Source organism: Ambystoma mexicanum, chromosome 2q (genome assembly GCF_040938575.1).
Source record: "Ambystoma mexicanum isolate Mex_15411 chromosome 2q, UKY_AmexF1_1, whole genome shotgun sequence".
In the NCBI taxonomy this organism is placed as follows: Eukaryota; Metazoa; Chordata; class Amphibia; order Caudata; family Ambystomatidae; genus Ambystoma; species Ambystoma mexicanum.
Genome location: NC_090924.1, coordinates 218286406 through 218313951, shown reverse-complemented (window position 1 = coordinate 218313951; position 27546 = coordinate 218286406). Strand labels below are relative to the sequence as shown.

Sequence of the window (27546 nt, the reverse complement as noted above, 5' to 3'; positions counted from 1 at the left end):
GTATGGAAGAATCTATCATAGTCCCAATACTGAAGCCTGGGAAAGACAGGAAGCATTGCGAGTCATATCACCCAATATCATTAATAAACCTGGACACCAAGATCCTTACAGCAGGCCTGGCTGAAAAATTAAGGAGGGTGATTGGAACGCTGATAGACCCAGATCAGCCGGGGTATGTCCCGGGAAGAGCTATGACAACCTGCAATGACTGCACACCATTATTGAAGGCACACGAGACTGGTCGGAGGGGGGAGCTGGGATAGCATTAGATGCTATCAAAGCCTTCAACTCGATCCGATGGGAATGGCCAATTGCCTCCCTTTGGGATTGGCAAATGATTTATAAAATGGGTTCAGATTTGCTACACCCGACCCGTAGCCAGGGTATGAACTTGGTAAACATATATCGGAACCATTTCCCATACTGAGAGGCACAAAGCAAGGGTGCCCACTGTCCCCCAAACTTTGCCAACTTGTCAGGTATTTCAATCAGCCAAGAAAAGTCCTGTATATTCCCTGGGTGGTTGGGCAGGATTAGAAGAGTCGCAACTCCCATGTCTAGGTCTGCAATGGAAAAATAAAACTTTCAGGTACCTAGGTATAAACATTCACCACAACGTGGCAGAGACTCATCAGCACAACATGGTAAGAGCCCGAACGGGGCTGCAGGCCTCTATCACATTTTGGGAAAATCTGCCTCTCTCATTGGTGGGAAGGGTAGCGCTCTTAAAAATGGTCGCCCTACCCCGACTGTTATACCACTTCACAAACGTCCTGCGCCCCTTCTTCCAGGAATTAAACACGATAATAGGGGGGTTCATCTAGGGTAGGGGTAGAAGAGGATTGCCTTCGGCACTTTACAGAGAGAATACGAAGATGGGGGACTAAGACCACCAAACTTTGAACTCTATTATTAGCGGGAAAACTAAGGCATGTAGCGGGATGGTTGGCAGACCTTGAAACCACAGAACATGCCCTATTTGCACAAACAATTGCCCCACACATATTAAAGGAGGTACTCTGGCTACACAACAGTAGGATCCCCAACTTCCCCAGCATCTTACAACTGGCCAGGAAAATCCGGTACAGAACAATGGCAATTCTCAAACTACGGGGACCTATTTCACTTCAGATACTACTGCCAGCTATCTGCATGACTGTGGATGAAGTCCTGGCGCAGCACAGAAAACACTGGTTGTGCAAAGGGGTGACTTGCTGTCCCAGGTTAGACTGAGGGACTTCCAGGAGATCGTCGAGGAGTGCGGGTTCTATCAGGGACCGTTTTTGACATACTCTGCAATGAGGCACTGCGCACAAGATGGCCAGACTCCCCAGATCTCTCCAACGAGGACAAAGTGCTGGGGCTTCTATATGAAGCATCAGAACGGGGACATGAGGTGTCAAGGCTGTACCAAGGTTTACTGGAAACTAGACTGGCATAGGTGGCCAAAGGGAGGGGCGCATGGGAAGCAGACACGGGAAAAATGATGACAGATAAGGAATGGTCTAGAGCCTTCCTAGACCGGAAAACTGTCTCAAGAAACGCCAGACTGAAACTTACCCAGTTCTATGTCCTGCACAGGGCGTACATGATGCCACAGCAACTATTTCACTTTCCGGGATCAGAGGTGAAAGTATACCCGAGTTGTGGGGAGAGGGAAGCGGGATGGGACACATGTTCTGGGGATGCTCAGTAATACAGGGGTTCTGGCAGGAAATGGAATTGCGCATGAGAAAAGGGGACATAACTAGATATAGATGGAGTCCGGAGGCCTGCTTACTGGGTACATTCACACGCCCGGAAACATCCAGACAGGCTGATAGATCTGGCCTGGGTACTGGCAAAGAGAAGGATCGCTATGGCGTGGAAGACAAAAGAGGGCCCATATATAAGCAAGTGGTGGGAAGACTTGAGAAGGTGGTCGATGGCAGAGGTAGCAGTGTGGCATAGGGCAATCCAGCAGAGGGGTTGTGGGGAAGGTCTCACAGAATATAGCAACCTGTAACACTTTGGTGCACAACCTGTTTGGATCAGCAGATGACAAAGGAGCTTGTGGTCCGGTACCAACAATATTAATTGTGATTACGAACAGATTTCAAGCTGTGTAGTTATGTTGCTCTTTGGTTGGGGTTAGGGAGGGGGTAGAGGTAGGAGTACACAATTGTACACATTGTATACAAATAGATGTGAAGGCAAGCATAGGCTTTGGGCACAGACTGACTTTCACTTTGGACTTCCTGACACAGACTATACTTAGTTTGTTTGGGTAGGGAAATCACACCCTAGCATAGGGCAAGCTAGCTCTTTTTCCAACCCTTTTTCTGTTAATAAATGTTTCTAAGTTAAACTTGAATTCAGTTCTCTGTGTCTACTTCCTGATGCCTTCACAGTGCTCAAAGAGATTGCTCCCACCTATGAATAGGGCAACATATAGTCTGCCTCAGTTAAGGGTTCTATAACTGTGGATCATTAATGCAGAGCTACTTAGTTTACCGATTTTCAAGGAGCACTAATACACTGAATGCATACCGTTAAGGAGAGTAGAAGAATACACCTCTATCTTGAATTATCACACAATTATTCTTGTTGAACAGAGTGACTATCTGTTATTGTATCATGTACCTATTAAAAACTATGAGGACTGGAGGGAGGTGCAAAGAGCGCAGGACCAGGCTTACGGACCAGGAGGCAGCAGACCAATGGATCCTATTAGGAATCAAAGGGGGTGCTGCAACGAGAGAATCCAGACCCCGAGAAAAGGCAAGGGTGGTCCTAACACTCGCAGCAATGACTAACAGCACAAAGGTGTAAGGGTACAGAGGTTCCCATGTTGCAGGACTGGCTGCGGAAAAATGGGAAACCATGGCCTTGGAATGGCCAACGTATGCCATGGAGAACAATGTGCACAAGTTCACAAAAGACTGGGGAGAAACCTTAGCCTTCCTCAAGGATGATTTTCGGGTCGTGTGGTGCCCCCATCGCCTAAAGCTTCTGGAACTGCAATGACCTGTAGCGACCACTCCATGGAAGCACTGGACCGGGGACTCCTCAGAAGTCGCTCTGGGGGGTAATGGGGGATGGAGGGGGTAGGAGGTCAGTTGGGGGAAATATTTAACATGTTGTAAAAGCAATAAAAAGAGTAACAAAAAAAAAAACTACGAGGACAAGAATTGTAAAATTCGGGATTCCGGATCATCCAAAACTACATCTCAAGGGAAGACTAGAGCACTCGCCGAGGCATGACATGCTCATGAAGAGCAGAATGCTCTCTCTTCTTTTTTTGGTAGACTGTATTCACTAAGGTGTCCCAATAGGATCAGGCGTCTAGCTCAGTCAAGAAATATCTAAAATGAAGTTAATGATGGCGTTCTACAATATTATGGCAATACAGTATTGCTTAGGCTTCAAGAGCATTCTTTTCACCTTCATGAGTCCTTAACTACAAGTGTTTGCGATCTCTTCTAGTTAGTTTACAGAGTCCTGTGTGTGCCACAAAATGGCCGATATTTATCTAACTTCACAGATGTCTGACGTATCATTATGACGTCGTTAAGATGTTAATATTGCCGTTATCATTCAAGTGCATCGTTATCATTCAAGCTCAAGACCTTCCTTTTCTCCTCTGCTTTCTCTCCCTCTCCCCTGCTGACCTACCTGTCTGCTGCACCGACTGGTTGCCTGGCTACTCTCAGAGCCTCACTGGGCACTAGGCTCCTCCATGATCAGTCTCCACTGCACTGCCTCCTGGCCTACCACACACTTAGGGGCTGTAACTGTAACCTCTACAGTCCCCCGTCTCCTCGCACTTACCCAGAGCCGCGCTGCTCTGGCTGCACCTACTCAGAGCAATTGCTACCCTGATTGCACTTCCCACTTATCTCTCCATGTCACTTCCCCTCCTCCCTTCCACCCGGCACTTTGCGCTGTCGCACTTGCACGATCTGAATGACACAAGACCCAGTAAGATCATTTGTCTTGTCTTTCCTCTGTCTTCCCTACCTTGTCTTGTCAGGCCTTGAAACACTTGTGTATAGGCGCGTTATAAATTACATATATATCATATAATTTGACGGTATTCTGTAATGTGTATCAAAGATATAATAAATCACCTCACTTATAATTACCTAAATAAGTATGATCCTCAATCGCTGTTGTGAGAAACCTGAAGGTGTCTCACCCGCTAGTGCCCGGGAACCTGTCATCCAGGTGGCTAGGACACGGTCATCGCTATTGGATCCAATTCCTGGGGGTGGACCAGGTGAGGAAGGATCACCTGGATGGGGGATCCTCGGGGAGTGGAATTGGGACACCGATGGGTGAGACTCGGTACCCCTTCCTTATCCCCATTCTACCCCGTAGGATATGCAGATGTTCTATCCCCACCCCCTTTTCCGACACAAACACTTTCTTATACCATGAAAGACAACGGACTAACACTAGAGCTGTTTAGCTGACATGTCCCAACACAAGGGTCAGGCAGAGTCAGGCAAATTACAATAACTACACACACCTGACGGCCCTTTCCCTTCCCCACAGGGATGAAAGGTGGAGCACAAGCGCACACTTTGAGCAAGGCGAAATGCAAGAGGAGAAGGCTGTGCCAGGACGTTCAAGAGGAGGAGAAAGACGGCGAGACCTCAAAGAACAACAAGGAGGGAAATGCCCTTACCCTTTTCGACCCAGACCCGCAAAGCCTCCGTGAAAAGAATTATAAGACTGGAAACTACAGCTAGCGTGTGGTGCAACGGTTTCAGCCAAAATGACCGCACCGAAAGTTACCGACTGTACAAAAAGTCAGAAAATGCATAGCACCAAAGGTTCGAACACCAAAATTTTGAACCTTTGGTGGTATGCATTTTCAATAGGTAAAAAGAAAAAGAAAAAAAAAAAGACTGCAGGGACTGGCCCCCGCAACACACTGCTCACCATACTATACAGTATAGTGAGCAGGGGTTGCGGGGGACACCTCTGCAGCTGCCCGACAAAAAAAAAAAGAAAAAAGGATGCAGGGGAAGTTCCAGGTTGTGGAGGACACCCCTGTAGCTCACCGAACAAAAGTTTTTTTTAAAAAAGAAAAGAAAAGGACCCTGCGGCGCCGGTTCCCGATCACGGATGTGAAAGTGAACCAGCATTGCAGGGACACAACGCATCGGAAAGAAAGTTAAGTAGGGGGTTGGGAGTGTGTTGGGGGTTTGAGTGGGGGGGGTGTGGGTGGGGGTGTGTGTTTGTATGGATGTGGTTTTTTTTTTTTAATAGATGTCCGCACGGGAAATGTACAAACAATTTTGTTATGCATACATTTCCCATGCAGACCTTTTGCATGCAGTGATTTTGTTCGCGGTAAAATCACGTGGATTCGGTGCAACAGGTGTCAACGGTTCAACGGGCCCTCCCACACTGATAACCAAGGTAAAGAGAGGCGCTTGCTACCATGGTACGGTCCTTGACTCCAGGGACAAGAAATGCCAAGGAGTTCAATACAGCCGGGGAGTCGGAGGGAGAACTGACAGAAGGCCTAGCTATATTGAACAAAGATTGCAAATGGCAGCATGCTATGAATTGAAGAACAAACCCCTTGTGGGTTAATGAACTTTTAAAACCCAGGGAGACCAGCTGCAGAGTGGTCCGACGTCACATGTGCGCTTATTCGAAAAAATCTGGCTGGTCCCCTTTTTGTTAAAACTACAGATACCAGGAGGCCCTAGGAGAACCCAGCGTAAGAGGCCAAAGTGGTCATACAAGGGTTGAGTAAAAACCCCTGTACACTCGAAGGTCTTTGACACATAAGCAAGAGGAAAGTTAAGGGAAGTGAATCCTGCACTTGTGATAAAGCAAAGTGAACTGTGTTAATCTGGCAAATGTGAACTCGACCGACTAAAAAGACATTGAGACTCTTGAATATTATAAGTTGTTGATGTTCTGAAAGAAAGGCAGTAATGAACCCGGCTGAGGGAGGCCAACGTTGCAAGAAGGATCGGAGCCCGATTGAGAGGGATACAAGGGTGAAGAGAAGGCACCCGACGTGAAGGTTACTGAAAGGAACATTTGTTTTGTTGTTTATGATATATCAGGCCCTCTGAAGCAAAAGACTTTGTATGAAAGACTTGGCCACAGAAGGCCCTGATATCACTGAAAGGAACTGTAAGCTTGTGCTGGAGAAGCCCAGGAGGGTGCTGTGCTCAAGAGTCCCGCCTTGTCCCATGCTTAAAACGTGGGAAGCGAGACCCCCGGCCATAACATCCTGTCTTATTTGGTGAACACTTCTTTCTTTTCTGGTTAACACTATACAACACTATTTTGTAACTTAGCGGTAAGGATTGGCAATAGTTTCTTTTTTTTTGTATAGGCCCTTTTTATTTGACAAGACGCCACTAGGACTGCCTTATTATTTGATGGTCGTAGTTTGCTCCCATCTTAGATTTAGGTTTAGATTAGGTGTTTTTCTCACCCATTCATACAGTTTAATAAACACCCTTGAACTGTGATCACTTGTGTCTGTCTTTACTGTTGCCATCATGAGTTCCTTACACTGTCTACTGAATATCAAAACTTATAAGGCAACATCTTGGCAACCAGTGGTTGCCCGGTGTTGTCCAGGCGGCACTCCCTTAGTTAATGTCATTAAGTCAACACAATGTTTAATTTATTAATTTGTCGAATCTCAATGTTACACCGAGATCTCACTCCTTTGTCACATATTTCGACATCGTCATTTGTGGATTGCAGATCAAATGTTCATTGTGCATTAACAGTCCTGTGTGCAGTTGTCGTATATCCCTTTCTGTCTCCCGGTATATTGGTGTGTATCTATTTAACTTGTTTCGTGCCCTCTGCTTGGCACCAGCCCAACACTTTCTCTACCTTTGGGAAATGCTGTTGCGTCTCTGGCATGTCCTGGGAATAGTGTGGTATTTCTTCACTGCTGCAGCTGCCATCCGGTTTCTCTCGCGTACCCTGCTGCGTGTCTCTTCCTAGCTTCCGCCTCACCAGTCTGGTCTCTTCTCTCCGCGTCACTGGACAGGCTTCCCCTCCATGGGGCCTCTAAAGACACTTGTGCTCCCTTGACAGCATTTCATTCCCTTCTCGTCGGATCTCTCGCCACGGAACCAGCGTGTTCTAGTTCCTTGCTCCTCAGGGCTGGCTTGCTCCGTCTCTGCTCCTGGGCTGGCTTCTCTTCGCACATAGTCCTTCCTCACTTTTTATCACTCAATCGGTTTTCAACAGATTGCACCGCGTGTTTTAGTTCCGCAGTGGGCTTTTTCCCTCTTGCTTGATCTTCTTTGTGTGAGTGATTGTATTTACTCTAGCTTGGTAAGCCTCACTCTTCTTCATCCCAGTCTATTCTGTATGAATAGAATACTCTATTCTACAGATATACATAGAAGTATGTGGCACCAGAGGAGTGGGGTGACAGTAAGGAGGGGATTGAAATGAAGGTGGTGAATTTTGTGTTCTCCAAAGGTGATCGCCACTGTTCCCAGGGAGAACTTCCCTCCCCATAAGATCCACCAGCTGAGTACCACCCCCAGGGGGACAATCAGGTAGTGGCCTCACCTCCCTGGCCTCACGGGAAGGGGCTTCTCCCATGGAAACAGTGACAATACCCTAGGATTCGTCACAGTACACACACACACACCTGGGACTTCATGTCCTGTACCAGTTTTCACAATGCCACCATAACATATTCAGGTTGGAACAGGTCAGTCACCCCTGATGACCCAGGTGGCTAATTAAAGTTTCTGAATTCAGTTTAATCCTAGCACTATTTTAAACAATAAGGAATATATGGAAGGAAAACATACATTAGAAGTAATAGTAAAGAAGTGTTAACGTAAGGAGAGCATAATATATTAAAATATAGACTCCATTTCCTAAACTCCAAGTAGTATAGTTGCCAATTAAATACTGGTAAAATAGCTCAGCAGGTTGAGCTCATGCTGCTGCGAAATGTGTGATCTGCAGGTCGCAGGTTCCCTATCTCAGCAAGGCCAACTTGAGTACTGTTAGGAAATATATTTTCTTTTAGCACCTGTCCCTCCATACTGTAACTAGCACCTAGATGCCTCAGGGCTTTGTGCATTGATATAAATGCAAAAATAAATACAAATACATTTCTATGGAATCTCATTCTTTTTGCTTCTTTAGAACTCTGTCGGGCGGTCAGTAAAGACTGATGCGTTACTTCCCTTGGCTGTTTTGATCATTCTTGTGGGGAAACTGACTGTCCCTAAGACTGTCCGCACTGAGAGTCTATGACTCTTTTCATGAATTCTATTTTTACAAGTGCACAAATCACCTTACAGTGAAGTGCAGTTTGGATACTGGATTGGACAACCTGTGGCTGTTTGAATGGTGCAGATCCTTACAAATGGTTGGCTTGTGCATGCTCCCATCTTGGCTAAAAACAGGACTCCTGCAGCTGTTCTTCAGATCACTTTTGGATCCAAGACTACTACGAAGACTCGCAGCCCGCTGACTACCCAGAGGACGACCCCTGTAGCTGACCAGCATCGACTCCAAAGATTGGCAAGGTTGAGCCCTGCTTCTCTGCCTGATCTCAGAAGACCCTCGTTGGTGTTTCAACCCTTGGACGGGTGGGAACAACCAGCCTCGACCTATGCTCTAGGATCAGTGCCTGGAAAGCCTTCAAAAGTGTCAGTGGACCAAACAGTGGAATGACAAGCTCCTGGGCTTCCTCGCTGCAGCTGTCGTCGTTGTGAGCAGAGCCTTGGAACTCGGCAGTTTGTTCCACAAGTGGCATGTCTTCGTAATTCCAGCCATCTCCCTCCAACGGGCTGCTTCTGTGTTCGGTGTTGTATGATCGCCTGTTGCCTGCCTGACTGGGGTGACATTCGTTGGACAATCCTCCTTCAATCCAGTGAAGTGTCCTAATGGGTCTGCACTGCAAAAGTCTTCATCTTTCCTCGTTTTATGTTTTCTTCTGGAAGCTGACTGGAACCATTTGCTATGCAACGCAACTGACTCGGTCCTACGTTAACATACCCATTTCTCTCTTTCCATGACTAACATTGGGCATAAAGTGCTTGTCCCCAACTACCTCTGGCCTGGCTGTCGAACCTGGGATAGAGATTCTTTCCTAGGTCATACCTGGTGAACAGGATAAAGAGGGGCACTTACCTGCCTTGAGGTAAATAGTGATCTAACATTTAAAAAGTTAGCATCACCTCCAGCTCACTCCATCATTGCTAAATACTTTAACCAAAGAAGCTATATATTGGAACTTGTGGGTTGGACGTCATAGGTTTGAGGGAAGCACTAATTGCGCTTATTCTGACTGTTTTCTATCTATTTTCCTTGCATCGAGTACTTACCCGCTGAACACTGGTAACTATTCATATGCAACTCTATTCTCCTAATGGTGACTGTGTATGTATGTTATATATGGTTTTCATTGACAATACTTACCTGTGAGTTTTATATGCTTATTGTGTGTAACTAAAGGCATAATAAATAATTGTATTTTCATATACTTAATGTCTAACTTGAATAATTGGTGTTGCTCGTGTGGACTTATTTAGTTCTGGAGCACTTTCAAAACCTTCCTCAGACTAAGCCTTGACTACTTGCCTACCTTACCTTGCCTTGACTAGGCTTTGGCTAACCTCTCAGTGTCTTCCCTGTTCACTATAATAGAGTGGCTTCCCAAATATCCCCCTACCAGGGCAGATTTTGGAAATCGATCTTAACAAGTACCAACCCAACTTCGGTCGGGTGGTAATAATTGTATGTAAATGTAGAAATTACTCACCGTAATGATCTTTCTATGAATTCTTCTACCGCAGAATCCTCATCGTGATAGATATCCATCATCCAGCTCTGCTGTTCCGAAATATTTTGACAGGGGGCGTAGTGGACCTCGACTTGGCCATCGATCCGCCTTGTCTGGCTCTAGACCGTCTGCTCCCGATGGGACGTCAGACGTTGTATATATAGCACGTCACTACGCTGCATGCTTCAGTTCCTCCATTTTCCCCCGCGTTGAACGCTGCAGAAGGAAAAACGACAGGAGGAGGCTAATCAGCCATTAAAACTTTAACAAGGGTGGGGGCGCTGTTGCGCAGTGGAGAAATGCAGACGTGAGCTTCCATAGCTCCTGCATAGCCGCGCAAATCCTGCATTTATATCCTGTTTCCCCGGCATAAAAACACTAAAAACCACGGCCCCGGACGGCAGAACTCTGCGTCAACAGACCGCTGCAGGCCCGCGGAACGACTGCCGGCAGAGCAACAGAACATTCTGTGCCATTTGGATCCGGCCCGGCGCAGCACTAGTGGCGTGGCCGACTGCTGGAATATTAAATTACCGACCCGACATTGGGTGCTCTCCCCGCCCCCTCCAACCCCCAGGGCGGGCCGGGGGCCTCACACTGCAGTGGGGCCATGCAGCGGATCGTGCGGAAGGGCATCAGTGGACCCGACACTGGGTGGCTCTCCCCCACAAGGCGGAGAAATCACAGCGGCGAGCTGCAGGACGGCCTGAGACAGGGCTAAAGGAGAGGGACAGCAACCCTGATAGAACGTATCCAGTGGGGATCTGGCGCAACCAGGTGAGGGGCTAGGCAGTGGGAGACACCAGGCCCACTGGGGCCACAACAACACAAGGAGGAGGATAGCCCGCTCGAGCAAAGAGAAGCAGCGGGTCGCACATCCACTACGCCCCACTCACTCCAGCCAGTCACAAGCCACCTGACCCACAAGGCAGCCTGGGATACTACAGGCCACTAACACAGAAGAAAAAAAGGCCAACAGGGCACAAACACCCGCACAGCAAGCTCCTCTTGCCTCCTAGACCCAGTAGACCCACTCGCAAAGATCGGGGCGGGGGACACCAGAGCCCTCAAGGCCCCACGCGAAAGGCATAGAAAGTCAGGCCCTGCGCCGCAGACAGTAATGGGGCACTTCCCCAGCCCGGACCATGGCCAGCCCACCCTGGCAGGGCGCAACAGGGAAGCCGGAGGTAGCATTAACTTCCACATGCCCGCCCCTGAGGCCATTTAGACCAAAATAAATCCAGGGACCTCAGCGGCCACGGGCGGAGTGAAGGACGCAGAACCATCTGAATACCGATACCCACATTGCACAGAAGCTGGGAGAGGCTGATCAGGCGGAACTATGGTTAAAAACAAAGTCAGGAAGATGGGGCTCCAGTGCAAGGTGGACCAATAGACAGTAGGGGGGTCCCAACAACCCACGACTACAGCCATAGGGATAGTAGCTACGGACGTAGAGATGCTAAACCCCCCAATCTCCCCTCGAGACAAAATAGTAGCGAATAGGGGAATTTAGGTCCTGCGTGGAGGAGAAAATCAATGGCCTCTCATCTGAGGTATCCTTTCTCAGGGAAGACATGCAGAACATGGCCTCGAGAGTCAGAGAGGCAGAACGCCGCATTTCGGACTCGGAGGACGCAATTAAGTTAATGGAGAAACAACTGTTGGTGGTCACCCAGAAACTCACAACTGGAAAACAGGGCAGAAGACAGCGAAGGAAGAGCAAGGCGCAACAATATTTGCATCTGTGCTGGAAAAGGAAGAGGGGCCCAGCATGGAGCTCTTCTTGGAAAAATGGCTAACAGAACTCTTCGCCACAAAGAAACTTTCCAAATCATTCTCTGTGGATAGGGCACACAGGATGCAGGCGGGCCACCCCATCCCTGGTGCACCCACCCCCCGCACCATTATAGCACAACTCCTAAACTAGCGAGACCGTGATGCCCTGCTGCAACCGGCCCCATCACGCATAATGGCTATCGGATCGGATTCTTTCCAAACTATACCAGAGAGGTCCAGAGAACACGCCAATCTTTTGAATCAGTCAAAAGGAAGATGCACGAGTTCGGCATGAAGTACGCTCTTTTCTTCTCTGCACAACTCAAAGTCTACCATGAGGGAACAGTGCATCTTTTCAATAACCCGAAGGAGGCCCGATCATGGCTTGAAATAAATGAAATAAATGTCCTCTCATCGCCTGGACACCAGCCACCGAAGGGACGACCCAGACAAGAGCCAGACCCGGGTCGCTCCCCAACTCTGCCCCACTCACAGGAAGCAGCCCGAACAGCGCCCTGAGAGCTCACGCCGGGGGCAGAGGGTAACGGATGACTTGGGGCCCCCAATGATACCGGCCAGCACTACTGCAAAGGCATTCAGGGGTAAACCAGTTTAACAGCTACAGAGCGGTAATGGAGGCCCACACAAACAGCAACAGCGGGCACCCCGCAGATAGTTGACTTAGTTCTCTTGCACCTGTTTGGTGTGGTGTTAGGGCGACAGGTGCTTCAAGTTGGGGAGGAGTACAAGGTGGGATATGGGGAATGTTGGTCAACCGTAGTTGGCCTGTTTTGGGTTCATTTCTGGTTCACAAGGTACGCAGCGCACGAGAAAGAGCACAAAGTGCTTCAGGTAGGGGGAGGCACAGGGTGGGAAACGGGAATGTTTGCTCTACGTGTTGCATCATGGTTGGGGAAATGCTACAATGGGCAGAGCTTCAAGTAATTCTCCTTATGGTTTGGTATAGTTGGTTGCAAAGCTTGGCAGAGAGGTGGGACGCAGGGCACAGACAGGCGATACGCTGTAGAGGGATGCCCATGTCCGGCAACGCAGAGGTGGAAAGTGAGGCGAGGGATACAGGGACACATGGGAAGAAACACAGTGGCGCACAAGGCTAGCGCGGCACCGACGGGGAGGGGAGGTTCGAGGCTCATGGTACTGCCTTCAAACCCTACAATATGCCAATGGGGTACTCATGACACGTGAAGGGGAAATATCTCTGTTGACATGGAATGTCAATGGACTGGGCTCCAGTATCAAGCGAAGGCTGGTACTCCAATTCCTCAACCGGCACTCGTCCGACATTACCCTCCTAACAGAAACACACCTAGTTGGAACGGAATGCAAATTCTTTGAGAGATCCAACTACTCGCTAACATACCACGCATGATTCTCGAGAAGGGCACTGGGTACGATGATCCTTATACATAAGAGGGTACCGTTTCAACTGGGGGACGTGCACACCGACCCGTGAGTCCGATTTGTTGTGGCAATTGGGGAAATGTGGGGAAGTTGCTGGGGCATCGTTGCAGCACACGCACCCCCACCGCTCACAATGGAATCTTAAACGATCTCCAAGCAATACTACTTAACAGGTAGACTCATGGGTTCTGGATGGAGACTTTAATGAGATCATGGAGACAGGAAAGGTCGGGCAGGGGCAATAGGAACCCGGATACCCAGACTAAACTACACTCTTTTGCAAAGGCACTTGGGCTGGTGGACACATGGAGGGCGCTGCACAAAACGGAATCTGGGTTCTCATTTTATTCCCACGCCATGGATCGCTCTCCAGGATAGACTACTTCTTTGTCCCACAGAGCATGGTACACAGGCTAGTGTCTGCTATGTTTCTAGCAAGGGGCATTTTGGACCACTCCCCCCTACTGATAGCACTGAAGAGTGGGCAAACCAAACCCAACACAACCTGGCGCATGAAAGCATATTACCTGGGAATGCCAGAAATTATGGAGGGCCTATCCCAAAAAACAAAAGACTATTTCAGCCTAAACAAGGGATCGGTAGACAGCCCAACTACGCTAGGGGAGGCCTGCAAGACAGTACTCTGGGGGGAAGCTATCTCCTTGGTGTTGGCTCATCGCCGACAACACACCAGGGAAATCTTAGATGCATCTAACAAAAGAGGAGCCATTTCTTGAGTCAGGTCCCGGGCCTCACAGGAGGCTCTAGTCACAGCACAAGAGGTCTTAAGAAAAGTGGCCTTAGACAATGCACGGGTCGCCCACTGGTCTGTCCGTAGTCAAATATATGAGACAGGGGACAAGGCCGGCAAGACCCTGGCCTGGCTGGAAAGGTGGGAGAGAAACAAATGGCAGTTACAGGCCATCCAAGCGGAACGGATGGAATTACTAACAGAAGACTACGACATTGCTGAGGCATTTGCCACCTTCTATGAAAAACTATACTCCCCTCTCAGCCGAGTGCAACCGAGAAAGAAGGCCTACATTTCCTAGACTCAATCGAACTCCCCAGTCTCTCAGAGCAGCAGATGAAGGAGCTTGAGACGAGATCACGGTGGAACAAGTGGCGACTGCAATCAGGGAAAACCCTGGGACCCAATGGCTTTCCGGTAGAAACCTGGAAACGACTGGGAGAAGCAGTGATAGGACATATGCACTGCATGTTCCTACAGAGCAGAGAGAAGGGACAACTCTCCCCGGAATTCAGGAAGACATTTATAGTAGTCATCCCCAAGCCTGGTAAGCCTCCAGAACTCTGGGCCTCCTATAGGGCAATATCATTAATCAACGGGGAAGCCAAGGTTCTAGCACGAATCCTAGCCAACAGATTGCTGGGAGTGATATAGTCCCTTGCCCACCCAGACCAATGCGGGTTCATGTCCGGCTGATCCATTGGGATTAACCTACACAGGGCGCTCTTGGCGGTGGCCTTCGAGAAAGCATTCGATTCAGTGGGTTGGGATGCTCTATGGGACATAATGGGCAGGATGGGATTCTGGAACTGCTTCATCACCTGGGTTAATCTCCTCTATGACGCCCCGGAGGTGGCGGTGCGGGTGAATGGCGTGTCCTCTACGTCGTTCACACTGGCTCTAAGATAAGATTCAGTCTGAACATTTTCTAAGTCGAATAGATTGTCTAGTTTGATCTCCATTAGTTTAGGGGAGACAGTAAAAAATTATTTTCAATTGTTTCAGACTTCTGAGCGGCTATCATAACCAGAGGTTTGACGCTTTGGAAGACCGAAACCCCGGATTCTTATGGACAACGGGTTAACGGCAGACACCTCGGGAGAGGGGACAGCGTTTTATGAATTAAGAACAGTAACTACAGGAGAAGCATCTAGAAAATAAAGGTATAAACAATCTACCTTGTTTATTCATCCATGAGACCAAGAACAGATAGGGTTCTAGATGGTTCTACCATTAATCATACAGGTCACGTGGCAAGGAAGTGAATTGTATGAACACATACGAAATAAATTATAGAATGAACATGCAATCTAAAATTTTGAAAGCGTACTTAGATTTCAATAATCTCTTAAGGAGATCAAGTAAGAATCCCTTTAGTGCGAGTCCCAGCTAGCCTGATTTGATAGTTCCTATTTGTAATTAATTTAAAGGTTTAAAACAGAAGAAATGTATTTCTTCAGAAGCGGTTTATAAGCGGTCAATACCTTAACAGCGAACCGTAGATGACTATCTTCACCAGCTCGTACAGCTTATTTTTATGCCTATCTGAGTGTTGACAAATCAAATTTGTCATAAGCCAATTAAGCAATTAAAGCTTATACTTGTTTTATTATAATTTATCAACAGTTGCACTGACTAACGTGAGATTAAAGAACTTCAGTGAAAGAACATAAAGAAATATAGAAACTCTTTTTCGTGAACACTCCTTATGAAAGTCCCATACAATTATAGAGGACTGAAATATGTTGAGTCTTCCCTTTAGTGTTAAATGTAACCTAGAAGTTGAAATTGAGACCGATTAGTGGTCTGAACAAGAGGAAGAAGTATTTATATTTCTACTCCAAGTGTTGTTTCATAAAATTATGGATATAGAAGATGTCCAATCTTTTATCTGAAAGATTTTATTGTCACTTGCACTTTGTATGTTTTTAGAGTTGTTTAATGAATTGTTTTGTACTGTGATCTCCAATGCTGAGATGATCCATCTTTTTTAACAAAAGAATCTGAATAAAATGTTGAATTAATTTTGAGTCTTGTGAAGGATGTTTTAACTGTTGATAAATAACGTTTCTACCTTCTGTGTAAATTGAGGTCGGTCTCCAAAAATCAGGGTAGAATATCACCCAAGGGTGATTATTTTGGATTTTCCTTGTAGTCTTAAGGCTATATATACGACGTCTGACCTCACTTACAGAGCTGACGATTGAGAGCCAGACAAGACGGATCGACGGCCGAGTCGTGGTCCACTACGCCCCCTGTCGAAAGGTTTCCGAACAGCAGAGCTGGATGATTGATATCTATCATGATGAGGAATCTGCGGGAGAAAAGCAATCCATTGAAGTTCTATGTACAGCGCTTTGGCGAAAGCATTATATAAATTACAAATCAATAACATTATACATATCAAAACATTTTATAAACAGTGGGAGATGTTTAAGTATATGCCACTGAGAAAAAACACAATATGTCCAACTTACCACAGAGAAAAGAACTGCAAAGTCTTGAAAATGAGCAATCACTTTTTCAATAACAGACTTTAGCTGAAAACAAAATAAACTATGTAAGAACCAAACAAACCTTTAATTAAACATGTATTTAACCAACAAACATTAAAATCATTTTTATGCTTGGTAAGCATGCAGACACGATCAACCATCCAAGTTTAATCCATGTGGATTGTCAAAGATGGTCACATGAGATATGTTTTATTTAGTTTGCATGCATACTGTCCTTAACTGTAGAAAGACAACATATGCTCCCATGGCAAATTCAGTCTGTTCCTTAACCCACAACCTTGTACTTAATGTTTCATGCTTTTGTTATGCACAAGACGCTTTCTTGTTTCAGCTTCAGTGCAGAGATGCACTTTTTATCTGAGCTAAGCATGCATTAATCATTTGTATACCTACGGGAAGGCTGGATGAATATGCACATTTCCAACCTTTTACAAAAAACTACATGTAATTCTACATCTGTGAGATAGTTTAGTATTTTGTTCTAAAGGGACTGAAAGGGTCTTCTCGCCTTTTTAAAGTGCTTAATGCCGCCGAGACATATCTGCTGCGTGGTTCTCCCATCGGCGTGTGCAGGGCCTGTTCTTTCCTTACCAGTTATCCCGTACAATACACAAGGCCATTCTGCTGACAGCAGGCTGGTGAATTGGCCCGTTTGCCCTGTGTTTATCCATTCAGGCCTTTCCTCTCACCGATTCTGCTGTGTTACCCTCGCGGGGGGAACGCAGAATGTTTGAATTTTGGAAGCAGTCACCTTTCCTGGGCGAGGATGGGCCTTGAGGCTCTCAGTCATTGTTAGCAGTATGTGCCCGTGCCAGCTAGGAGAAATCTCCTTCAACATCCCAGAACCCTTTGGAATTTGCACCAGTTGATGTTCGTTGCCCCTCATGTGCTTGTTATCCTCCATATGGGCTTGGGGTGTGCTTGCGCTGCCTACATGGTCAAGGAGAATACCTCCTGGACTGGTGATCCCTGGGTGCAACAGTGCAAGGTACATCACAAGTACCTTTCTGGACGAACCTTGGGCCCTTGCCCGTTGGTCCCCAGCAACAAGGGAGGAATAGGATTTACGTGAGCCCTCGTATGTGGCTAAAACCCAGGGAGGTGGTCCGCCAGGTGAGGTGCCCTTGTAACAAAGCTTTTACTTAACTTCTTGTTGGCTGTGACTATCCCCTCAATGAACTCTACAACTTCCCGTGGTGGTGGTAACCATCTCCTCTTAGCACGCAAAGCTTCTGAGGAGAAAATGTAATAAATAATGTTAAAAAAAGAACTACACACGGCGCAGGTCTGCCAGTGTTTGTCCTAAACGTGCCAGGCAGAAATTGTGTGGGTAGATGGAAGGAAAACTTCCAGAGCAACCTGCACAGCACGGGAACCTGTTGAGCATGAGACAAGAGGTGTTGTTCAATTTGGGCAGAGCTCGGCGCAGCTGCTGCAGTTGGCTCCGTCCTGCCTGACACAGAGAAAAGGACTGGAGCTTAGACTGGGGCACCCAAGGGAGGAGCTTCACTCAGGGCGTGGCTGGCAAGCTTCAGCCAGAAAAAACAAGAGGAACAAATTACTTATTTGCCACAGATTCCTCATATATGGAATGCTTACCCCAGTGCAGCTGTTCTCTGGAAACGTTTATGCTGCCTGGGCCCGCAGCGCGGCTCCACCCGTCGCATCTATGCGCCGGACACGACGTCGCTGTCAGTACATGTAGCGGCGCATGCCCCGTAACCTCAGTTCCACCCTTTTTCCCTAGCACTCTGAAGATGAGGGACAGTAGAACAGAGGGTGTATTAGCTTCCCGCAATGAGTGACAGGTAGGGAGGGGGCGAAGAGGAATCTGTGGGTGGAACTCCCAAAGCAGTATGTAAATCTGAAGGGGGGTGAGGAAGCAAGGACACCACATAAATCTGAAAACTCAGGAGGAGTGCGCTACCAAAACAGGCATCCTCACCCGCAAGGGAATCCAAGCAGTAATGCTTAGCAAAAGTGTGCAAAGTGGGCTGCCGGCAAATATCCAGGACAGGGACTCTCCTCTATAGGGCATAGGTGGCAGCCACTCCTCTGGTAGAATATGCTCTGAGACCCTCAAGCACATCCTAACCAGCCAGATCATAGCATTCTGAGATGCAGAGAATGATCCACCTGGACAGGGTTTGCTTGGTCCCATCCGTGCCAGCACTAGCTACAACGAATTTGGAATCAGGGACAGAATATCTACCTAGCTACCTGGCGATTACACAATCTCCTTTGTTGCATGCTCCAAATCACTGAAAGTATAGCGGGGTTACTAGATTTCAGGTGGCATTATATTGCATTCTGGGACTTGCAGTTCACCATTCGGGGGGGCGGGGGGCAGGGGCAATTTTAAAGCCACAATGATATATTTGGGCACACAAGACAATTACTGAGGACCTAGAAATCCAGTAAGAGATCCAAAATGTGTGCTCCTGGTCACCCCCACATTCGACACCCGTAGCATCATCCTGTTGCATCTTAGACAAATATTAGAAGGACTGGGAAGGTGTGGGCATCAGGGGTGGGGGGGATGACTACATTGAGGCCAACTCAACGAAAAGCTGGTCCCCCTTCCAAGCCTCCCTAGTACGAGAGACGTAGAACTTAAGTGTCCATCTACTGTGTACAGCCAATGGAATCGTGCCTCTGCCTTGGAAGGGTGAGGCGGAGGAAAAAACACAGAAGATAATTATTCTGAGAGAGATGGATATCTGAAACGACGTTCGGCAGAGAGAAGGGTCTCCCTCTCAACGTCACCTTCTCTTTGGAAAAAAACAAATAGGGAGGTAAAAAAGACCTGGAGCTCACTCACCAGTCTCACAGAAGTGATGTCCACCAGGAAAATCACCTTAAGGGTGAGTAACCTAATAAATACGGCAGTCACTTCTTCACAGGGGGGAGCCTTGCCCTGTGAGGCTAGGGCGGTGATCCCGCTAAGCGATCCCCTCCATAGGGGTAGAGGCAAGTAGGACCTCACCGGGAGAGACCCCCTGACCCCTTGTGGAGAAGGACGCCAGTTTCAAAGAGATCCTTAAGTTACTCCCTCACAACCCACCATTATCAACTACAACACGAAGGAAACAAGAAGAACAAGCTACTGTTTGTTACTTTGTTGTTACAGTGGTGTATATCCATTGTTTCATCATGAGGAGCAGTATTCTTGTAATACTGAGATAAGAGTGCCCGAGTAATGCAGAACACTCAGGCAACAAAGAAAAGGGACTACGAGGCTCGGCTGTGGAAGACCCAGCAATGAGTCATAAAAGCAGAAGGAGGAGTCCTATTGTAGAGAGAAGCCCAGAAGTTTCAAGTCAGCTGTGCAGATGAGAGAGACTGGGATGCACAGCGTTTGCGTCTGGATGAAGGCTGGCATGTCAAGCTGACAAGGGAGAAGCTGGAAACAAAAGAAGCTGGGGATACGAACCCAACGAAGATACTGATCCTTAAGTGGTAGACTTTTAAGTCCGACAACAACACTGAGACCACAGACCCACTCACATCACATAGCAGACACCGAGCAAGAGAAAGAGAAGCTGAGCAACTCAAAGCCAACCTGACGACACGAGAGAAGCTTCCCATCCTGAGAGCAGACCCGGTGAAGCTAACCCCAGTAAAAAGAGGTCATGAGGAAAGCGGGAGACCTGGGAGGGATAACGAATATAACGAGTGAATGCATCATCCTCGTCTCAGAAGAAACGAAATAATGGATAATAATTGAGAATTACTACATGAACTCTGATATAAGTATCAATAAGGAGAGAACCCTAAAGAATCAAGGGAATCGTTACTGAAACATTCATACTTGTCCCAGTAAGAGTAAAGGATCTACGGGATTACAATGAATCTTCGTCGCAGTAAAAGTAAATGATGTTTGGGATTGCATCAAATCTATTTTGCCAAATTGAACTTCATCAAATTTATTTTTGCATTTTTCACCACAGTGCCCCTAACATCGCTTCACATCCTAACCCAACACACCCCACCCCGATCTTTATTGCGGTGAAAAATACATCGAAAATCGAATTCGCCAAAATAGTATACAATGTAAATTAATAGTTACTCATCGTAGTGACTAACGTACTCTTAGTCCATAGTCCCCTTTCCTCCATATTGTATGGGCGTCCCTCGCGATGGACGGGAGACGGAACCTTTTTTCACCAGAAAAATCTTCTTCCCCTTTAAATTTAGAGGCACGCAGGGGTGCGGCCCTGGGAGCATGCGCTCGCCTGACTCCGTCCACCGGCGCCACTCATCAGTCCGCATTGACGAGTCAACAATTTTCAGCGTTGCCAGTTGACACCAGTATTCTAGGGGGGAGGATGGTAGAACATATGGAGAAAAGGGGACTATGGACTAAGAGTACGTTAGTCACTATAAATTACTCTTACATCCCGTCCACTTTCCTCCATACTGTATGGGCGATTAAAACTGAGTGCAGCCCCAGGGTGGAGAGGAGACCCTCCTTAAGAAAACAGGTTTCTTAGAACCGCCTGTCCGAATGCCTCGTCTGACCTAGCGGCAGCGTCCAAGCAGAAGTGCTTACAAAAAGCGAAGGGGTGGCCCAGGTAGCCACCCTGCTGATGACCTGGAACGCGATGGCCGTGGCCTTAGCCCTGACTGCATGGGCATGTAAGTTAGCTGGCACTGAGTTGTGCTGCCCCTCATAGGCCTCCTTGATGGTAGCGACCATCCACCTTGCTATGGAGGCCTTGGAGGCCTGATAACCTGGCCTTCACCACCCCACCCCCACTCGGAAGTGACAAACAAGGCATCTGACTTGCAGAAGTCCTCGGTCCTGTCCAGGTAGTATTTCAGCGCGCATCTGACATCCAAACAGTGCAAGACACTCTGAGGTTCGTCTTTGAGGTTGGCGAAGAAAGTGGGTAAGACTATTTACTCGTTGAGATGGCAGGAGGAAGTCACCTTGGGTAGGAACGTGGGGTGCGTTCGCAGGATGACCTTGTCCTTGTGAAAGGTAGTGTAGGGCTCTGAAGCCACCAGAGCCTGGATCTCGCCGATTCTGCAAGCTGATGTGAGGCCCACTAGAAGGGCTGTCCTCATGGTAACCAGCCTGATGCCCGCGGATGCCATTGGCTCAAAACGGTTTGTGCATGATTGTGCCCAACACAACATTAAGGTCGCACACAGGGTGTGGTTCCTTTATAGGCGAGTAAAGCCTGTGGAGGCCCGCCAGATGTCTCTTGACAATCGGGTTAGCAGAGGAGAGGAGGCCCTCCTCCGAGTACCTGTAAGCCCCTATGGCTGCCAGATAGGTACAGCATGTATCCACCTGTATGCCCGAATGGGCGAGGTGCGCCGAAAAAGACAGCACGTCATCCAAAGTGCACTTAAGGGGGTCGATTTCTCTGGAGTCGGCCCAATGACAGAATCTAGACCATTTACTCTTATACTGGCTCCTAGTAGCCTTGCTTGTAGCGCCCTGGATGATCTCTAGGTTAGCCTGCGAGAGGCTCAAGTGTTTCAACGTGACCTGCTCAGGAACCACGCTGCAAGGGCTTGTTTGTGAGGAGTGGGGTGGGGTGGGGTGGGGTGGGGTGGAGAACCCTGCCACCCTGCTGAGCTAGGAGCAGAACTGTTACCCAGCGGTAGGTAATTGGTGGTTTGTGTGAGACGCTGAGTAGCTCGGGGAACCACGGTCTCGCCGGCCACCAAGGAGCTATCAAGATGATGCTGAGGAGACGAGATGCCTTTATCTTGCAGATCACCCTGTGGACCAGGGGTGTGGGCGGGAAGGTGTCATGTCGTTCCATTGTATCTGGAATGCATCGCCAAGGGAGCCGGAGCCATGACCCTGCCAGGAGCAGAATTGCTGGCATTGCCTGTTGTCCCGAGAGGCAAACAGATCCACCTGGGGGTGCACCCACCTGAGGAAGATGTCCTTCGGTACCCGGTTCTTCAATTGCCACTCGTAATTGTCCACCCCCAGTCTGCTGAACCTGTCTTCCAGGTTGGATTCCCCCGGGAGGTGGACAGCCCTGAGGTAGATGTTATCCTCCAAAGCCCATTCCCACGTGCTGACTGCTAGGTTGCACAGCGGAGGGGATCTGGTACCCGCCCTGCATGTTGACATAGTATATGCTGGCGCAGTTGTCAGTCTGGATAAGGACTATCTTACCCTCGATGAAAGAGAGAAAAGCCTTGAGAGCTAGCCAGATGGCCTTCAATTCTAGCCAATTGATGTGGGACTCCTGCTCCTGTCGAGTCCAGACCCTATGGACACAGGTTGTCAAGGGTGGCTCCCCAGCCCTCTAGGGAAGAGTCCGTAGTCACTGTGCCCGGACGGGCTGGCTGCCAGAAGGGCTTGCAATGCCGCAGTTTGAAGTCCACGGACCACCACTGAAGGTCTGAGTGGAGAGAGGGAGGAATGTTGACAATCTTCGCTTGGGAGCCCCTCTCCTAATTCCATGAAGCTGTGAAGTGCAGCTGTAATCTCCTCATCCTGAGTCGTGTGTGGCGTATGGCCAACAGGACCACCACCATGAGACCCAATAGGTGTTGGTACCACCAGGCAGAGGTGACGGGCTTGGAGAAGAAGTGAGCTGTGGCTCTCTTGATGGCTGCAATCTTGTGCTCCGAGAGACAGACTCTCATTGAGCTTGTGTCCCAGATGAGGCCCAAGAAGGTCAGTTGCGGCCAAAGGGTAGCACCTTGTATTGGGAATGACAGCCCATTATCCTGAATCGCAGTAAGGAATGATGGGGCTGCCAAATCGGGATGAGAGGATAGGCGTCCTTCAGATCCAGGTAGCACATCCAGTCTCCCCTGTCCAGTGTTTTCCGCAATAAGAGCTGGCGTTACCATCTTGAATTTTTGTAGAGGGAGGGAGAGATTGAGGGTGGAAAGGTCCCACAAAACTCTCAGGCCAGCCTAGTTCTTTTTCTGTATGGCAAAAATCCTTGAATAGAAGCCCAAGCTTTGCTGGGATGTTGGGACTTCTTTCACTGCTTGGATCTTGACGAGCGACCGGATCTCCGCCAGCAGAGTTGTTGTCCCAATCTGTGGGAGAGGAGGGGATGAGGGAAGAGAGAAAGGTACTGGTAGGCGGTACCCTGTGGAGACTACAGAGACGATCCAGGAGTCTGAAAAATTCTGGCGCCAAAATTGCACGTGAAGGGCAAGCCTGCCCCCCCCACAGAAGACACATGGACCCGAAGGAGCGTGTCATGCCTTCTTTCCCTCTGAGGCTTTTGCAGAGGGTGCGGATTGGAAAAATCCCTTGTCCCCCCCCCCTCTTTTGTTGTTTCCTCCAGTGTGGACTCGAACAGTCAGGTTACCTGGACCTTCGTTCTTGGAAGCCCGGAACCCGCCAAACACCCGCCCCTTGCCAGAGCATTGCTGTGACTGGGTGTAGGCCTTGGGCGTGGTCTTTGTAAGAATTAATAAAGACTTTGCAGTTTGCGAGCTGTTCTTTTTATCCAATTCTTCATCCGTAGTGGAGTGGAAGAGGTCACTGCCCTCGAATGGAAGGTCCAATATGCATTCCTGGACATCGGGATTAAACTTAGTAGCCCGGAGCCAGGCCGTCCTTCTCATGTCCGTGGCGATGCAGATGGCCCGGCAAGAGGTATCGATGTGGGTCACGGTGGACTCCATGATGTCCTGCGCTACCAGCTTGGCTTCTACTAGGCCCTCCTTGAAGTGCGCTTGGCTCTGTGCCAGAAGTTCCGGGAGGAAGTCAGCGATTTCCTGCCAGAGCCTTTGGTTAACGGCAGCCAGCATGGCATCAGGGTTGGCTTGACACAGGTGCAAAGAGGTATTGGAGTACAGCTTTTTTCCGTACGGCTCCAAGACGTTCTCCTCCTTGCCTAGCAGTGTCGAGGATGAGGTGGTCGAGGACGACTGAGGCTTAGAATAGTGTGACACCGCAGCGATCACGGAAGAGTGCGGTTGAGGATGCGCCGAAAGTAAGAGTGTATCCCCCTCCATTTGCCTATACTTGGCGTCTAGGCACAGGTTTGTAGGCTGGGCCGAGTGCGGCTTGAGCCACCCCTTCTTGGCCAGGGAGACTACGTCTTTCTGCATCGGGATCCCGTCTTGGTAGGGGGTCTTTGTTAGGGAGAATTCTCTGTTAAGGCTAATTTCCCAAACCTAGTGAGTCCCCCAGCAGCTTTGCTGGATTTTTGGGGTTTATTCTTTTCTCCTGCTAAGAGTGAGACTCTTTTTCTCCCACTCTTAGACATGATTTGAGATATCCTTTGACTTTGTAATGTGTTTTATGGTCTATGGGGTCTTTTACCCCATAGGGCTTCATGTGTTTTTGGTATGTGTGTTACACAGCACCCTCCGTGCCGTAACACAGGGGTGTCATAGTGACCCCCAAACATAGACTCCGTACCCTGGGACTGACTACTGTCTCCTAGGACATGTAAATTCACCATTGGCTTTACTAGTCCTAAATTGTAAACAGAACCAGTACAAACCATCATATTGTGGGCGTACTGGTCGGGGCAATTCGACCGTCCAGTCCCCCCTGAGCGAGTTTTGGCTGGTGGCAGTGGATACTACTTTTTATATTCGACCGCAAATATATTCCTACGGGATTTTCCCATTGTTCGAGGCTAATACTTTTTAACATAGCCTCAAACATACCACTGGTTTATTTATTTAATATTAATTCACTGGTTGGTATTTTTTGCCAGAACTCGGTTCCAAAATGGCATTTGTGTTTGCTTCTGTGACTCCAACCTGAAGTTGAGCCCTTTGTTCCACTTTTGGCGGGCTTCTGCAAAGAAGCCCTCCAAAGTGGTGCCACTCTGTCTGGGTACCACAGGGGGTGTGGGAGGGGGTTTAAGCACCCTGGACTGAGTTGCCTCGGCAACTCAAGTCGCACTCTTGTGTGATTGGCCCAGTGGTGAGCCGCCCGACTCACCACTTAGCATGTTTGAGTGACAGCTAGGACTGATGAATGGGGGTTTTCTGCATAAAAGCAGGGCTTTGGGGACTGGGACTTCAGACGTTGCCACAGGACCAAAGAAGAAGAGGAAGAAGCTGAGCCGACCTGCAACGATGACACCACCGGTGGAGCCCTGCTGAACCAACTCACCACTTCTTCCAACGACAGAGGAGATCTTCATCCCGAAGAGCCTTCTTCCTTTGACTGGTGGGGATAACCAGTTTGCCCACCTTTTTGCCTTCCCGGACCATCTCGTGGCCGCCTTGCCTGTGCCAAGCACCCCGGCAACCGGGATACCACGTTTTACCACTACTGCGAATAAAAGGGTAGTACCTTTTAACCGGAGAACTTTGCGGCTGGTTTCTTCCCTGGCAGTCAACGACCTTCAGCTTTCCTCCACGTCGAGATCTTCTCTGGACGACGCCGTGACTTGCACCCACTGCCAGGAACAACTGCCCCCGCTGGAGGATTCTCTCCACTTTCAAGGTACTGTGTCCGCCTGGCCTCCCTCGCAACGGTCTGTCTCGTAAATCCTCATCTTACCAATTGGGTTGGCCCTAGGCTGGCTAACTGAACTTTTCTGAGCTGAACTGATTCCTTTTTAAACTCTCTGCAAGAATTTCCAAGCCTTTTAAACTGTGTGATCTTGGGCGCATTGGTGTTCTACTCTCTCCAAGAGGGAGCCTGGCCTCTGAACTTTTTGCTCACAAGTAGACTTTGACTTTCCTGCCTTGCTGAGTGCTTCTAAAGTATTGTGTTGTGTGCTGTTCCTAATTTCTGCCTTTTCCCTGCCTTTTTCTTAACTTATTGGAGTGCCATCTTTAGTTAAGTGCTCACCTCTGTCTGGAACTAAGTGGTGTTAACTAAGACTTGTCTAATAAGGAATAAGGGATGTATATATATTTTAATAGTGACTGTGTTTTTTTAACTTGCTTACAATAATAGTGCTGGAGTGTTTCTAAGTGTGTCTTTTTAATAAATAATTATATACTTGATACCAAAGCTCTGGTCAGTGTTTGCTTGTGCTACTGTATTTTGGTACCTATCTTGTATACTCTATATACTGTCTAACTCTTCTTGGAAGAAGTCTGGCTGCTCAGCCACAGCTACCAGGTAAATCTGGGTGGTACAGACTGCTACCAATAGGGTTTACTGCCAACACCTGTAGTCTTAAGCCTTTTGCAGTGGTCCCTAAGGGAACTGCACAGGTTTCTGCCTAACAGTTTTAGGGTGAGGACTTCTGCCAAGACCCCCTCCTCGGGCTGCTCTACCGTGGGCTGATGCAGGCCCAAATATTAGGCCAAACCTGCAAGGTGTTCGTGGAAGGCCCAGGCTGAAGATTGCGTGTCGGGGTCCTCCTCCTCGTCCGTGTCCACCAGTGTACTCGGAGGGTCTCGAGCTGGTGGAGGAGTACTAGGCGCTGTGGGCTGCGGTTTGGAAACCGGAGCCAATGGCTGATGCAGCGGTCGGTGTGAAACCTCCTGTACTGTGGGAGGCAGGGAAGCCGGAATCAGAGGAGCCGGCTGGAGCAGAGGTGGCTGCGCTGGAGCCTGTGGTGCCAGACCCATGGAAGGAATGACTATGGGTGCTGGTGGGGTGACCTGGGGGGGGCATGTCTCTGATGGCATCCCGGAGGATGACCCCCATCTGGGGTGTCCGCATCAGCTCTGAAAACCTTTCGAAGATCATGTCCTTGGAGGCTGTAGATGTGGCAGGTGATATTGACGGAGTGGCTAACGGCTGCTGGGGCTGAGGCACACTCTGCCTTGGGTCCAGGGGGAACCTGCCCTGCGCTGCTGATGGATAAACTGTAGGCCACTACCTGGTTGACACCAGTCCCATCTTGTGACTCGTTCCGCCACCCGCTCTGCCAGAGGGGGTATCGAGTGAGCTGCCATTTTGTCTGGCGCAGCGGCGGGCATTTTGTTGAGCTGCATGCCACGTGCCAAAGTCGTGGCGCCTGGCTCGCTGGAACCAGCCCCGTCCAAGACGCTTAGTGTTGGACCGTAAGGCCTATCCTGCACCTCAGGTCGTGACCTGGAAGGCGTATTGCCCTCAGCAGAGCTGCCGGTAGGGCTGCATGAAGGCGCCCCCCTCTGACATGATGCTGGTATTATAACATAGCCCCTTTGGCGTAAACCCGGTAAAATAACCTCGCAGTCCCTCAGCACTGACACCGGAAGGATCCGGAGACCCCTTGGCCGTGAGTCTGGTAGCTGGACTAGCCTCGGTATGTGTGCTGGTGCTAGAACCCGAAGGGTTCTTCCCGGTCAGGCGTTTCTTTGGGAAGGAGTCACCTTTACGGGGTGCAGTGGTAAATAGAGGCCTCACCTTTGGCCTCAAGTGATGTTTGGCGAAGTCCTTT

General features: G+C 48.8%; 1 protein-coding gene across 3 annotated transcripts in view; it reads right to left on the bottom strand.

Annotated features, from left to right (window-relative positions):
* The window catches only part of VPS35L (VPS35 endosomal protein sorting factor like), a 1734364-nt gene that overhangs the window by 721912 nt on the left and 984906 nt on the right, over positions 1 to 27546 (bottom strand). For all 3 annotated transcript variants that reach the window (XM_069647157.1, XM_069647156.1, XM_069647158.1), the window contains exon 20: positions 16220 to 16282. In XM_069647157.1, coding sequence (XP_069503258.1) covers positions 16220 to 16282 — 63 coding nt within the window. The remainder of the gene's footprint in view (positions 1 to 16219; positions 16283 to 27546) is intronic.